At 44.2% G+C, this 16,530-nt stretch overlaps 1 protein-coding gene across 1 annotated transcript; it reads left to right on the forward strand.

Moving 5' to 3' along the window:
* Positions 1-12,177: 12,177 nt before the first annotated feature.
* fjx1 (four-jointed box kinase 1) lies at positions 12,178-15,188 on the forward strand. The gene has a single exon (XM_034176848.1). The coding sequence runs from the start codon at positions 12,776-12,778 to the stop codon at positions 14,069-14,071; it is 1,296 nt and encodes a 431-aa protein (XP_034032739.1). The 5' UTR covers positions 12,178-12,775; the 3' UTR covers positions 14,072-15,188.
* Positions 15,189-16,530: the final 1,342 nt, after the last annotated feature.

Genomic DNA, 16,530 nt, shown 5'->3' on the forward strand with positions numbered 1-16,530 from the left:
TAAAAGGGTCGGTTTATTATCTAAGAGACCTTGTAATACAGTCTATTTGTAGCCAGTGTGGTGGATAAGTGTTTAGTGTGCTTGTTTCCAGCACAGAAGGTTCCCGTTTTGTCTTGGTGATCTCCATGTAATATGGACTTGCATCAGGAACGGCATCTGGTTTAAAACTTGTGCCACATCAACTTGCTGATCCATATCAGGTCTGCTGTGGTGACCCTGAGTGGAAAAAGACCCTAAATGGAAAAAGGGAGAAACCCAAATATCTTAGTATCATATAAACTATTTCTCCACAGAAATGCACTGAAACAGAAAACTTTACAATTATTTCACAGCAGTTACATTCAAAAACTCAAATACCACCATCATACCACCACACAACCCCGTGGGAAAAAAAAAACTTTGTATGAATTTAGCCAAAGCAGACAGTTTTGAAAGTCCCATGTTGTTCGAAGTTTCCCAAGCCCCAAACTGGGGGCTACCAAACAACTGTTGTATAATTTTACTGTGTCTTATTTCTGCAGGTAGATTTGTGCGATGAGGAGTGGAGCCTCCGGTCATGCTACCTGCATTAGTCCGTGTATACCCTTCATTTGCATTTTCCCAGTCGCACCAGCTATAAATGTGTAGTGCCCTTGGCTGGGGAAGTAACCTGTGATGGAATAGCAACCCATCCATGGGAAGTCATAGACTGTGACAGCTTCACACCAAGGAATCTGGGAAAAATCAGCTGCACCATTGGGCATCAGGGCCTTTGTAGGACAACACCCAATACAAGACAGTCTACCAACATGCAGACCAAGGTTTGATTCACAGTTAGCTACACGTCTGTCTTTTTGGAAAAGACACATCATCTGCATTGTCCCTGTCCATCCATCTGTAAGTGGGTCGTGGCCTTGGCCGGGGAAGCAATCTGTGATGGACTGGCGTCCTGTCCAGGTGGAGTTAAAGATTTCATCTGCTTCACATTCTGGAATCTGGGGATAAGCACAAGCACTGATGGGTCTTGATACCTATATAGGACAACACCTCGTATAGGACAACCTACCAATCTGCAGACTTGTGTTCGAGTCCCGATTATGCTACCTGAGTCCATAAAGAAGATGCTTCTTCTTCTTCTTCTTCTTTCTGGAGAACATAATGTTGACGTGCACATTCTGCTTCACCTCTGTGACCAAATTATCCCTCCTCCGTGTGTAGAATGAAACCATATGATGGGGAAAAAAATTATTTGTGTTCACTTAAAATGTTCTCAAAGAGTGCCCCCCCGCCCCTCTCCCCTTTTAATACATGTAGTGGTTACAATGTGAAATGACTTGAAGAAGCGCTGAGCTGTTATGCGTCTGAAACATTAGGAGGACATTCGACCACCGTCTCGGGGCCAAAACATGTCACAACTTCCCTCATAATGATCCGATGCTCCTCATTTTGTTGTGTGGGCCGCTGAAGAGGAGGTACTGCTGGCCCACCACCAGAAGGCGCCCTGCCTGAAGTGCGGGCTTCAGGCACGAGAGGGCGCTGCCGCCTCAGGAACAAGCCGTGGTGACAGCTGTCACCCATCATCCGTGACAGCTGTCACTAATCATCTTCATCTGGAGGTAATACTCTCAGCCTTTTTGTGAGATTTATAAATCTGTTATTGTGAGTGTTTGCAGGAGAACCGGCCGTTTTTGCGGAGGCTGTGCAAGACGGCGCTCCTTTTCATCTGAGACCGCTGCAACGTGTTGAGTGAGAGGTGGAGGTGGCATTCCCACCATTGTTACTGGGTGTTCACACACCCACCCTTTGACTGTCTTTTGCTTTCTGCCAGCAGTACCAGATCCGACACGCCGGGAAGGTGGCCACCTGGGGACTCCGGGACTTGGCGGCTCCAGTATTCCTCGGGTTCAGGTGGCGGTGGAAATCGTGTGGTTCCGGTTCGTTTCCAGACGGGCGTCTCCTATCGTCGAGCCTGCCCACACGACACCTTTATTAATTGACTGTTGCACATTCTGAATCTGCTGTGTTTGGTTGTGACATTCACAACAGTAAAGTGTTATAATTTGTCTCCTTCCATTGTCCGTTCATTTACGCCCCCTGTTGTGGGTCCGTGTCACTACACTTTCCCAACACATTTAGCCAATTTAAAGATGAGCTTCACCGCAAATCACTGAGCACACTCGAGTCAATAATCTGGTTAGTAGAAAAGGGAGGAAAAAAGAATGCCGTTGTTGATTTATTTAATAGGGGCTTTACCATGGCAGGTCACAGGGTCGAACCCACTAGACTGTGCACTGATGATTTAATCGAGTGGCTGGACAGTACACCTCCTTCCCCCTCCCAGTTTTGTAAGAGGGTCTCCCTCGTGTAGCGCTGAATTTCACTTTTCTCCTCTCTTGATTGAGCAGGCTGACGAGGAGCTCAGAAAGCGTCCTTCTGGTGCTGCGTGTAGACCGGCTGCAGACGAGGGGTGCAGCATGTCAAGAAGCTCAGCCTGCACGAGCTGCGAGAGGAATTCAGTAAAGCATTTCCAACAAGCCATTAATTAGCAAATAGCAAATGGCACCAAAAAATGAGCCTGCTTATCGGGAAATTGGCAAAGGCAGGCTAATGAGGACTGCAGTGGGGGCAAAAAGCAGCACTTTGGTGGCTGTGTGCCACGCTCAGGTCCCAGCAGTGCAGCCGCTCGGTCTCCTGATAGCAGCAGTTTCAGTGTAATTCTGCAAAGACTGCTTGTTTTAGTTTGCTGCTGAGACAGTGTGTGTCTCCATGAAGTCAGGAGGGACACTTTTAAAGCCGCATCGTCTTGAGAATTTGATCCTTGTGTAATCCTGTTAGTCCGCTCCTCCTCCTCCTCCTCCTCCTTAGGGTCAAAATGACCCGCTATCATAACGCCGCCATTTAAAAAAATACTCTCAACTCCCCCAAAATCTGTTTTGCATGAAGAAACATGTATCAGTAGAGATTGTGCAAATGCCTGACAAAGTTTTTGTTCATGTATAAGCAAACTTTTCTCTCTTTGAGAGAATGTTAAAGCACATTCTGAGACAGACACAGATGAGAAAATGACCACGGGGCTTACTATAATACTTAATGTCTGCTAGAAATTATTTATTGATACATAAATACTATTTTAGGTGGAGTATTTAATGGTTAAAGACTATACTAGGTGTTTTTTTGGAGGATCCTTGGGTTCCATTGGACCATTGGAATGACTTTGTGTCAAACTAATGATTACTTACGGAGACTCAAATAAATATGTTCCCTGACTTGCATTGTCAGAGATCAGCTACAAAATTTTGGTAACATGGCCCATTTTTCTGGGCACATATGAGCCCAGCTGACTGGATGTTTCAGCTGGTTGCAGCAGATGCACAGATGGTTACTTTTAAGAGATGGAGATGTACCAGTTGTCTGCCTGGGCCGTTGCCATCCAGGCAACCCAATGCAGTTCGATGGTGTGGTGGATGCAACAATGTGCAGCACCAGCACATGTGACCAGAACTAATCTCTTCTGGACTGCATTTATATCATGCTTTTCCATCTGCATCAGATACATCAATGCCTCACATTCACCCCAATGCACTACCGGGAGCAACTAGGGGATTAGTTGCTCCCTTAGTGATTTTCCGGTCAGGCTGGGATTTGAACTGAGGATCCTCTGGTCTCAAGCCCAACGCCTTAACCACTCGACCATCACCTCTCCTACTGGCATAATGTCTCAAAGCTGGTTTTATGTGCTGTTAAACACAGATGTGGATATTTGGTTTGCCCTTAAGATGACACAAGATTGAATGCTATATCTAAGTTCTATATAGATCCTGAAGCTCATTGGTGCTGGTGCTTATGCAGATTCTGTAACATGAAACAGCTGAAGGGCTACAGCTCTCCCTTGAGGTAGCACCAGTCCACTGCAGGCTACTTCCAAAAGCCAAGGCTGATACCCATTTACGACTGGGGCTATGTCGGTGAAGTGTCTTGTCCAAGGACACACAAGGGTAGTGTGACCGTGAATCCAACCCTAGTACACATATTGATGCCCCAACTCCTACCACACTGATCCTGCTCTCCCTTGTAAACCCAAAAAGCAGTTTTCTAGCCAGAAGAAGAACCTGAGGCCCATTGGTGCTGATACTTACTGTAACTCCAGCATGATGCGGATAGCAGTCCAGAGCTCCCTGTGGACGGAACACTAGTCTGACACAAAATCGAGCGCAAAAAGACAAAAACATAACCACCCACATATATGCATCTGCATGTTATGAACAAATGTGGGGTCCAGACAGTATCCACACATACATACAGTCTAAAGTGGAGACAATGAATTCATCCCGATGAAGTTCCCCGCCCTGTCTCTGAATCCCTAAGCATGAGTAATTGTTGGGCCTTGGGAAATAATCGTAGCTTTCAGCACTAATGGAAGGCCTGCGCATTCATTATGCAGTCCAGGGAACAGAGTGCTGTGAAGTGTCAGGGGACAAATGAGTTATTGCTCAGCATGAACTAACCTTACAACACCAAGAAAGTGACAGAAGCTTGCTGCACTTTCTCCCCTTTGTCCTCATCACTTCATGTCTCTTGTCCTCCCTCCGTCCGTCTGACAGTGGCCGACAGGCATCACACAGAGAGCCTAAGATGGGATCACAGCTGTGGTCCGGTCAAACAGCCACTGACGGGTGTGTGGTGTCATTATGGACAGAGTGACAGACGGTCTGCACTCTCCCGTCGCACTGACCACAGACAGTCATGATCGGTGGAGAAAGGCTTTCAGCGCCTTACGGCTCTCCTGGGACTGCAGCAGGATTTACAAGCGTGGAATGCAGTGGGCCAAGTGGGGAGGGCATGAGAGGTTCAGTGACCTGCAGATGGCACAGGGGAACATGCGGATAGGATTGATACATGAACGTATGCACACTTGTGCTGAGGGTAAGTGACACCTCCACTCTATGCAGTTACTCAACACGGCTAAAAAGCAACACATATTCAGACGGAATTCCAACCATGCACTTAAGACTTCTCCAGTTCCCTTGTCTAGACTTTGGAAGTCTGAAATCTTTTGATTACATGAAACTCAAGAAACCATCCTGGCCGAGATGAAGCTGGATATTTAAAATAGAGCCATGACTAATTGGATACTTTACAGACAATAAGGCAAGAAGATGGTTGTATCTCACAAAAACATTTCTTTGCAGAATTTTATGGACACTCAAACCTAATCTAACCTATTTTAACTGTTACAGAAGTCCTAACCTAACCATAATCCTTCATTATCCCCACTATAGTCCCCAAACCTCATCTTGCCTAATTGTTACACCAACTCCAAATGAACCCTAATCCTAATTTATCCCTATTCATCACTGTACTCCTAAACTAACCCTAAACCTACTCTTGTCTACTTGTCACTGCAGTCCCAATTGAACCCTAATCCTAATTTATTCCTATTCATCACTGTATTCTTAAACTAACCCTAAACCTAGTATTGCCTATTTGTCACTGCAGTTCCAATTGAACCCTAATCCTAATTTATACCTTGTCCTTATTGTAGTCCTAAACGAAACTTACACAAAAATATTTGCACAAAAACTTTATTGTTTTTGTGCAAATATTTGTTCATTTTGAAATGGATGCCTGCAACACATTTCAAAAAAGCTGGAACAGTGGTATGTTTACCACTGTGTTACATCACCTTTCCTTCTAACAACACTCAATAAGCATTTGGGAACTGAGAACACTAATTGTGAGTGTCATGATTGGGTATTAAAGGAGCATCCCCAAAAAATCTCAGCCATTCATGAGCAAAGATGGGGCGAGGATAGCCACGTTGTGAACAACTGCGTGAAAAAAATAGTCCAACAGTTTAAGAACAATGTTTCTCAATGTTCAATTGCAAGGAATTTAGGTATTCCATCACCTACAGTCCATAATATAATCAGAAGATTCACGTAAGCTGCAAGGCGAAAAACCATCATTGAATGCCCGTGACCTTCGATCCCTCAGGTGGCATTGCATTAAAAACAAACATCATTGTGTAAAGGATCTTATTGCGTGGGCTCAGGAACACTTCAAAAACATATTTTCAGTTAACACAGTTTGTCGCTACATCTACAAGTGCAAGTTAAAACTCTGCCATGCAAAGCGAAAGCCATACATCAACAACATCCAGAAACACCACCACCTTCTCTGGGCCCGAGCTCATTTGAAATGGACAGACGCAAAGTCAAAAAGTGTGCTGTGGTCTGATGAGTCCACATTTCAAATTGTTTTTGGAAATCATGGACATCATGTCCTCTGGACAAAAGAGGAAAAAGACCATCCAGATTGTCACTAGCGCAAAGTTCAAAAGCCAGCATCTGTGATGGTTTGGGGGTATGCCAGTGCCCATGGCATGGGCAACTTACATATCTGTGATGGCACCATCAATGCTGAAAGGTACATCCAGGTTTTGGAGCAACACATGCTGCCATCCAAGCAATGTCTTTATCAGGGACAATGCCAAGCCACATTCTGCAAGTGTTACAACAGCGTGGCTTCGTAGTAAAAGAGTGCGGGTACTAGACTGGCCGACCTGCAGTCCAGACCTGTCGCCCATTAAAAATGTGTGGTGCATTATGATGCTCAAAATACGACAACAGAGACCCCGGACTGTTGAACAACTGAAGTCATACATCAAGCAAGAATGGGAAAGAATTCCACCTACAAAGCTTCAACAATTAGTGTCCTCAGTTCCCAAATGCTTATTGAGTGTTGTTAGAAGGAAAGGTGATGTAACACAGTGGTAAATGTTGTGTCGACGCAGACTGAGGAGCGAACCTGCATCAGACAGGACCCAGCACTAAAAATAACCAGAAAGCGGTTCCATCAACAAAAAACAATTTATTTTTCACCTGTGCCTAAATAAATTATACAAAAAAAAACCCCAACCCAATGTCCTTCAAGAGGAGTGACTGCTTGGCACGCTCTCCAGCGTTCGTAAGGAGAGAAGTCCGGCGCTCCTGGACTCACTACCATCAGACAAACACCCCCCAGGTGGACACGACAAACTGACTCTCTGTGAAGCACAGAAGATGTGAGGTAAGTTAGCAGTTATAACAATTTCTTTCACAAGACACACGCTATCAGCAACACATCAAGGTCTGTACTTTTTATCTTTATGCACATGAGCAGCTTCTCACAATAAGTGGAGGATCACTTATCCTGCACGCCACAGCAGTGAGAAGCAAGCCACACCATTCTCATCACAATTTCAAGTATACTATGTAGCTAATCATCAAGTTACTATCTACAATTAGTCAAACAGTTAATTACCTTTACTGTGTGCTGACAGCATGTGTCCTCACCCTTCCCTGCTTCACAGGCTTAATGTGTCAAACCCAGGTGCGGTCCTCAGCGTCTCACAAACGAACATCACAAGGTCGAGTTCCCGGCAGTTCTGCTTGATTCACACATGCCTTAAAAGCAGAACGCCATCCAATTATCCGCTACAGCTGAAAGTCTTTAGGGCTGCACGTGAACACCAGTCCCAGGTGCCTCACATGATATTGACGAGGGTGAGGATTCTTCAGCCAGCACCTTTTTTCCACAGACAAATCAGCTTCCATGCCACCTGAGGAGCAAAGAAAAGAAAAAAAAACACCAAAACCTCCAGCCACACCCCCCAACACACAACAGGTAAACATACCACTGTCCCAGCTTTTTTGAAATGTGTTGCAGGCATCCATTTCAAAATGAGCAAATATTTACACAAAACAATAGTTTATCAGTTTGAGCATTAAATATCTTGTCTTTGTAGTGTATTCAATTGAATATAGGTTACAAGGATTTGCAAATCATTGTATTCTGTTTTTAATTTACATTTTACACAACATCCCAACTTCACTGGAACTGGGGCTGTACAAGAAAGCTGCTTCAAATTATCCAATTTTGGAAGAGTGCAACTATAAAGGCATGGAGAGGAATCAGTGGCAGGTGACTCCAGCGGACAACTTTGGTTGTGATCTCAGTGGGACAGCTCTCCAAGGACACGGGACTTTGAAACAGTTAGCATTGCTAAGTGTTAGCAATGTGTATGCTAACCTGCTTATTGACTTGTTGGATAAACCAAAGCATTAACACACGCAAATGTGATTATGGCTGTTAGATGTTGTTAGATGATGTTACTGACCATCACGTGGAACTCTTAGAACTTGGAAGTATCAAGGCTTATGAAGCAAAAGCCTGAAGCAGCTGTACATCACTGCAATCCACCACATTATACAACCACTCTTTCATGAAAATCTATCTGTATTCTGTTGTTCAAGCACCATATCTGCATGGAGGCCCTGTTGCACGTCTTCTAGATTGTCATTTTCAAGGCAAACTTTGGCTCCACTTAAAATTCTGCCTCTCACAATGACTGATGTTTTTTGTATAATTTATATAATTCTCTATTTATTTTTCATTGATTAATTATAATTTAATTACAGTAAAACTTGCATATAATGGATTCAGATGGACCAGCAAATTTTGTCCGTGGTAATCAAAATCCATTATATGTATAAAACGGACAACATCCGTTATATGTATAAAACGGTCAAAATACTTTTTTCTAAGTCTGCTGTGGAGGGATCTTAAAATCCTAAAGCCTGATTTGTGCTGCAACTATGTAACTCTGTGGCTATGCAATGACGCCGAGGTGTGTGTTACCCTTTTAAAGTTCTCAGTCACATCTTTATGCAATTTGCTACAGGAACATCTGCTTTTTCTGGATTAATTTGTCCCTCAGCATGCTTCATTTCCTAATGCAATCATCAACATCCAAACCACCGATATGGTACATACAATTCCCTCCATGAATTACGGGTCAATTGAGCATCTTTGTCTGACTCCTTGTTGTGAAGTTTGTCATATTTGTGGACTTTTCTGCCAAATGCATTTGATACATGATCAACATGTGGTCGCACTGCAAAAACTTTTAAAATATGACTGGAGAGGAAGGAGTGAAAACATAAAAGTGACAAATCATAGCCCTTGCGGTCTCAGTCATTTAGCAGGTGTGCGCCAGACTCCGGGGAGGGTTTGCAGCCAGACAGAGGGCGCTGATCTAAAGCCGTTTGGTTAGTCACACCCAGGAATATGTGTGAAACTTAACATCATATTACAATGTAGGCAACAAGCAGCATTTTGTTAATAATCACCGGCCTTGAATTACTGCCTGGCTTGTTTAGGTGCCATGTCTGAGCATGGTTTGAAAAAATTAACAGCCCAGCTTTTAATCAAGGAAATATGGTACCTACTTTCCTCAAATCGGCGAGTGTCAGTGCTGAATGTCATTTCATATCTCTGTTACTGGGCACGTCCTGACTGCTCTGCCTGGTACAGGCAAAGGGTTTTTAATGAAAATGCATTGCGATCGGATGGGAGGTTTTGCCCAATGTGAGCAAAAAGCTGTTATACAAAATCTGTTATATACGAGGTCTGTCAATAAAGTATAGGTCTTTTTTATTTTTTTCAAAAACTATATGGATTTCATTCATATGTTTTTACGTCAGACATGCTTGAACCCTCGTGCGCATGCGTGAGTTTTTCCACGCCTGTCGGTGACGTCATTCGCCTGTGAGCACTCCTTGTGGGAGGAGTCGTCCAGCCCCTTGTCGGAATTCCTTTGTCTGAGAAGTTGCTGAGAGACTGGCGCTTTGTTTGATCAAAACTTTTTCTAAACCTGTGAGACACATCGAAGTGGACACGGTTCGAAAAATTCAGCTGGTTTTCCGTGAAAATTTTAACGGCTGATGAGAGATTTTGAGGTGATACTGTCGCTTTAAGGACTTCCCACGGAGCGAGACGTCGCGCAGCGGTCCCAGGCGCCGTCGTCAGCCTGTTTCAATCTGAAAACCTCCACATTTCAGGCTCTATTGATCCAGGACGTCGTGAGAGAACAAAGAAGTTTCAGAAGAAGTCGGTTTCAGCATTTTATCCGGATATTCCACTGTTAAAGGAGATTTTTTTAATGAAAGATGTGCGGGCGGATTGCAGCGTCGGCTCGCAGCCGCCGCGACGCTCCGCCACAGGAAAAACATCTCCGTTGGAAGCCTTAAGGACAAGTTGGAACATGTCCAGCTGTTAAACAATTTCTCATATACTCACTCCACTGAAAGCCATCAAAAGCCGCCTGGATTTTACAAATGGTTATCAACACGGAGGTGTTTTTCCTGTGCCGCCGCACCGTGCCGGCTGCGTCCCGACGCGCGGACCCATCCGCACGTCTTTCATTAAAATAATCTCCTTTAACAGTGGAATATCCAGATAAAATGCTGAAACCGACTTCTTCTGAAACTTCTCTGTTCTCTCACGACGTCCTGGATCAATAGAGCCTGAAATGTGGAGGTTTTCAGCTTGAAACAGGCTGACGACGGCGCCTGGGAGTGCTGCGCAACATCTCACTCCATGGGAAGTCCTTAAAGCGACAGTATCACCTCAAAATCTCTCATCAGCTGTTAAAATTTTCACGGAAAACCAGCTTAATTTTTCGAACCGTGTCCACTTCGATGTGTCTCACAGGTGTAGAAAAAATTTTGATCAAACAAAGCGCCAGTCTCTCAGCAACTTCTCAGACAAAGGAATTCCGACGAGGGGCTGGACGACTCCTCCCACAAGGAGTGCTCACAGGCGAATGACGTTACCAACAGGCGTGGAAAAACTCACGCATGCGCACGAGGGTTCAAGCATGTCTGACGTAAAAATATATGAATGAAATCCATATAGTTTTTGAAAAAATAAAAAGGACCTATACTTTATTGACAGCCCTCGTATGGTGTTTATTACATGGAAAACCATGCAAAAGCATTGGGACTTCTGCTTATAATATCCGGTTCTTACAATGATGGTTTAGGTGAGATTTCCTGTATATAATTTTCTTTTCAAGCTGTCTGATTTTTTTTTTAAGCGCTCATATAATCACATTTTAATTGAATTTTGATTATTTCTTTTGCCTTTGCTGGACGACAATGTTAAAATACTACAGAATAACCTGATGTTTCATGGTGGTGATAATACTGATAATAGTCTAGCACTGACACTCAGTGTGCCAAATTTAGATTTAGTTGGCACAAACACAACCATGACAAGGCGATAAGTTTAAACCAACACTTGACAACAGCAGTAAATTCATCCAGTCAGATTTTTTTCAGTGTGTAGCAGAGACAAACACAATGTTGATTGTTGGTTCGCTCGTCCTTTGATGACCCAAATATGCAACAGAGCACAAGTAAAAACAAGCCTGAACACCACCACATCCCCAATAAGGGGACTGCATGTGTCAGTACGCATGTCCAGAAGTAGCCCTTATGCAATGCATTGTGGGATGGTCTGTATGCCTACAGCCGGCATCTATGGATGTAAAAGAGATGCAGTACTTTTAAGCCAATTTTGGACCCAAAAGATGTACCTGGAGTTGTTATTAATTAACCAATCGAGGCAGCAACAGTAGCAGAACTAAAAAGATGGTTTGAGAAATTTACTAGGTTACACGTCAAATGGCGGTCGTGATTTTGCCGCAAGTTGTGGACAAAATTACTACATTGGTGGTTTTGATGGAAGTGGTTTGAGTGGAAAAACCGTTGGTGTGTATGCCATGTAAGTTTTCTGGCTGCTGCAAACTCAGTGGGTTGATGTCGACTTGTACTTACCAAACTTTCTCTTATTTCCAGCCCTTCCAATATTGTGAATCTACTTGTTTCTAAGAGTTTCATTCTTAGGAAAAACATAGAAGTTCACATTTATCCCTGAGATGGTTATTGAAGCATCCAGGGACACAAAAAGTAATCCCCGGCATTCTGAGCCTTTAGTTTACTTTCCGGCCGTGTCTGTGCATCCCCAGCAGGCACATATATTTCCCACAATCCCCCTGCGTGACCAAAATACAATATGGCATGTACACAGTACATTCTGGAGAGTAAAATATACTCTGCCAGGATAATATTTGGTCCCAGTCCAAATAGAGTTAAATACACTCTATTAATCAGCTATCTTGTCAAATCACATTTTTCAACAAGCACTGTGATAGAGTATATTTAGCTCTATTTGGATTGGGACCAAATATTATCCTGGCAGAGTATATTTTACTCTGCAAAATTTCCTGTGTATGCAATCCCCGTTGGAGTCGTCACTGCTGTGACAATGATCCCAGTATCCCCTACTAATTTGAATTTTGAGTATGCACATTGCATGCAAAACATGCACATTATTCTGCTTTGGCTTGTGTGTTTTCATACAATTTTGTTTGTTAAATTCTAAAACAGTTTGCATGAAGTATCAATTATCACCCATCTCTCTCTCTCTCTCTCTCTCTCTCTCTCTCTCTCTCTCTCTCTCTCTCTCTCTCTCTCTCTCTGTGCAGCCCATTTAAACAGACTGTAGCGCTGCACACTTGCTTCGCTCTTTTCTGAACCCTCCTTCCCACGATCCGCCCACCATCTCGGGACTGGAGTCACGTGTTTCAGAGCCTAATGTCTCTGCTGGCCGACAGCACACAAATCAAAGCACACAGCGCGCCCGCCGGACAAAACCAGGGAGGCGTTGACGAAGGAAGAGCGTTCCGACAGAGGACACGCCAGGCGTTCCGCAGGAGAGGGGATGTGATAAATCATCCAAACAGGATTGGAGATGAGATCCGCACCGCTCCGTGGATCATCTTCCATCTCAAACCGCCAGTGAGGAACTGCGCGCCTCGGAGGATGTGCAAGCGCGGCGCGGCAGAAACGGTTCTGTGCGTCAGTGAAAAGCTGCTGTTGGTGCGCAAAGAGAAACGGAGGTTTGCTTCACCATGAGGGCCGTTACGGCAAACTTCTTCGCTCTGCTCTTCCTGTGCGCCCTGGCGAGTGTTTTCTACGCGTGGAGCGCGCTGGAGAGCCGTTTGGAGCGCCACAAACGGAGCTTCTCCGTGTCCGCAACGGGCTCTTTTCTCCCCGTGGACCTCTCCAGTAAAACTTTCCGAGCGCTGCTTGCTGTCCCGGCGGCGCAAAAACCGCGCACGCGGAGCAGACGCGACGAGCACAACCTCACGGATCAAAGCGCCTCCGCAGGAAATCCAGATTACCATGAGAATGGGGACAAGAAGGGGTCGGCGCGGCGGGGGCGCTCCCCCGTGGAGGATGGAGTATTTTGGAGCGGTTGGCTGGAGGAGCTGCTGCTCCCAGTGGGATTCCCGGAGGAATACGCACGCAGCTGGCATGAGAAAGCCAGGAGGTCTCGAATAGTGAAACTGGAGCCCGGATGCGGGAGGATATCGAACCAGCTCGCCACTTTTTCAGACGGAACCAAGGCGTGCGTGCGTTACGGGATCAACGCGGATCAGGTGCAGGGCGAAACTTTGACTTATTATCTGGCCGCTCTGCTGGGGATTACCAACCTGCCTCCTCTCGTCCTGTCCCAGGTGGACACTGACAGCGATCAGTGGGCGTCCGTGAGGACACGAGTGGACAGTTTGCAGTGGACGGGCCGAGCCGTGGTGTCTCTCACCGAGTGGGTGTCCAACCTGACCGGCGCGCTCACACCTGCGCCGCTCCGGCAGGAGAGCGGCGGGCTGCGTCCTGCGCTCCGCGAGCTGCGCAACAAGACGACGGCGGAGCTGCTGGAGCTCGTGCAGTGGAGCGATCTGATCCTTTTCGACTACCTGACGGCCAATTTCGACAGACTCGTCAGCAATCTGTTCAGCCTGCAGTGGGACTCGCGCGTGATGGAGAGGGACACGAACAACCTGCTGAGGACGGCGCGCGGCCACCTGGTGTTCATAGACAACGAGGCCGGGCTGGTGCACGGCTTTCGGGTGTTGAACATGTGGGAGAAATATCACAGCACGGTGCTGGGCTCCGTGTGCGTGTTCAGGAAAAGAACCGCGCAGCGCGTGGCGGAGCTGCACAGGCGCAGAGACGCCAGCAGAAAGCTGCTGGAGATCTACGGACGCAGCGAGCCTTTGTCTGTGGAACTGGGATTTCTGTCAGACGAGCACGCGGGCATCCTCCAGGACAGGATAGACACGTTACACAAACATATTTTACACTGCAAAGCGAAGTACAGCCAGCCGCACAAGCAGGTGACGGACTCCCGTTTGGCACAGTGACGCGCACGACACAGAACTGTCACGTTGAACTACCTCCTGTGAATAGAATGTGCTGCCTACTTTATGACAATTAATGTTTATAAGCGCCCTAAGATTTTCACTGTATGCCTCACCCAGAAGAATGATTAATTAGGCCGTCTGAAGGTGTCTCCTTATGTGCGCCAATAGGGATAAATAGAAATAGGCTGGTAGAGAAAATTATGGAAGCCTGTTTCTGCCAAAAAAAAAAAAATCATGCACACATATAATTATATGAAAAACTATTAAATAGGTGTCCTCTTTGGTTATCTTCCAACTGGGATGAGGATCGGCACCTCCAAATCTGAGAGTATGGTCCTCTTATGGAGAAGAGTGGATTGTCCACTCTGGGTCAGGGGACCATTAAAGTGCCCCAAGTGGAGGAGGTTAAGTATCTCGGGGTTTTGTTTGTGACTGGGGGTAAGATGGAGCGTGAGCTCGATAGACAGGTTGGGGCTGCGTCCGATGTTTTGTGGGTGCTATAACGGACCGTTGTGAAGAAAGTGCTGAGCTGAGTATACACTTCTATCATCACCTGTGGTCATGAGCTTGTGGTAATGATCGAAAGAACAAGGTTACGCATACAAGCAGCAGAAATGAGATCCCTCCGTCAGCTATTTGGGGTTACACTCAGGGACAGGGTGAGAGACTTAAATGTCCCGGAGGGACTCGGAGAAAAGCGGCTACTCATTGGCACTGAAAGGAGCCAGCTGAGGTGGCTCAGCCATCTGGTGAGGATGCCCCCTGGTCATCTCCCAGGAACATCCAACTGCTGGAGGAATTAAATCTCCCACTTGGGAACGCTTCAGCATTTCCCAGGAACAGTTAGAAGACTTGGCAGAGGATAGGGAAGTGTAGGATGAGCTGCCACCACCACAACCCCAACTCAGATAAGCAGCAGAAAATGAATGATTGAATGAATTAAACAGCATTTTGAAATTATGACATTAAAATGTACAAATTTCAACATTCTTTGTCATAATTGCAAGAGAAAAAGTAAACATTTCTAATTACGAGATGATAGTAAAAGTTGCAGCATCTTCTCATAAATGTGATTTGTAATTGTTTTGACTTTTTAAATTGTAATCATGAGATTGACAAAATTTTTAATTTTCAAGACATAATATATAAAAGTTGACTTTTCTAGTTATACATCTGAGAAACAAAAGTCAAAATGTACATTTCCAAAGTCAATGTAATAATACTAATAATGTGATATTAAATAAAATTGTGATGTCATAATTGAGATACTAAATCAAAATTTTGACTCACCAAGTTTAATTGTGAGATAGAAAAACTGAAATTTAAACTTTTCCCATCATAATTATGAAATAAAGTCAAAAGTTTGACTTTCCAAGTCATAATTATGAGATATTAAAAAAATTATTTTTAAATAGTTGAGATAAAATTCAGATTCTTTTGGCATTTTAAGTCATGATTATGAAAAAAGTCAAATTTTTGATTCTCCAAAGCATAATTAGGAAATTCGAAAGTCAAAATTTTGACCTAGGAGATGGCTTATGATCTGGCGCCATATACATATCTAAACTGGACTGAACTGAACATTTTAACCTTAAAGTTATGACACCAAAAATCAAAGTTTTAGCTTTCCAAGACATAATTATATTGTGAAAATTTCAAAATGCAGACTTTCTAAGTCAAAACTATGAAATATAAAGTTAAAATTTTAACCTACTCTTGTAATTGTAAAATATTAGGATAAAAATTGTTTAGACTTTTCAAAGTATGAAATTAGTTATAACATCAGCTTTGTAAAAATTTTTCCACATCAGTCTATCATTGTCAGGTTTCTTTTTGTGGCAGAAACAGGCTTCCATACGGAGATATCTTCCACTGTTTAGTTGCACTTCTAAGCCTTAACATGTCCATTCAGATTTCTTTTTTTAATTGCACAGCTGTCACACTGTACAACCTGTAAAAATATTTTTTAATGCTGAATTACTTGCAAGAAGTAAACAAATGGTTTAAGGTGCTCACTTTCCTCAAACCCTTTGAGTTGATTTAACTCATCAGTTTTTATAGTGCAGTTGCCACAGCTGTTGTATTTAAACTGCAGATGTTCAGCCTTAAAATAATAGGTGTAATATATTCATTGTACAAGTTCTAATTATGTTGTAAATACCAACATGTTTCAGAAAGGATGATCTAGTAATTTAATGTGCATTGTAACATTCCGACATTCACTTTTTCCTTCTTTATTTTTTGTGATAAATATAGTTGCAGTCTAACTGTGGTTTTGCAGTCTGTTCGAAGCCGCCACCTTAGGATGTGTCAAACATTTTGTGAGCTCCTGTGGTGCAGCGCTCACTCTCATTGTGCCGTAAAAATACCGTTATACTGACACACCACTCGCCACCACACATTCTGTCAGACATGGACATCAATCAATCAATCAATTTTTTTTTAATATAGCGCCAAAT

The sequence above is a fragment of the Thalassophryne amazonica genome, chromosome 8 (assembly GCF_902500255.1).
Source record: "Thalassophryne amazonica chromosome 8, fThaAma1.1, whole genome shotgun sequence".
In the NCBI taxonomy this organism is placed as follows: domain Eukaryota; kingdom Metazoa; phylum Chordata; class Actinopteri; order Batrachoidiformes; family Batrachoididae; genus Thalassophryne; species Thalassophryne amazonica.

What these genes read in the sequence shown, in the direction of transcription:
- fjx1 (XM_034176848.1), top strand. Translation starts at nt 12,776, where the DNA reads ATGAGGGCCGTTACGGCAAACTTCTTCGCTCTGCTCTTCCTGTGCGCC.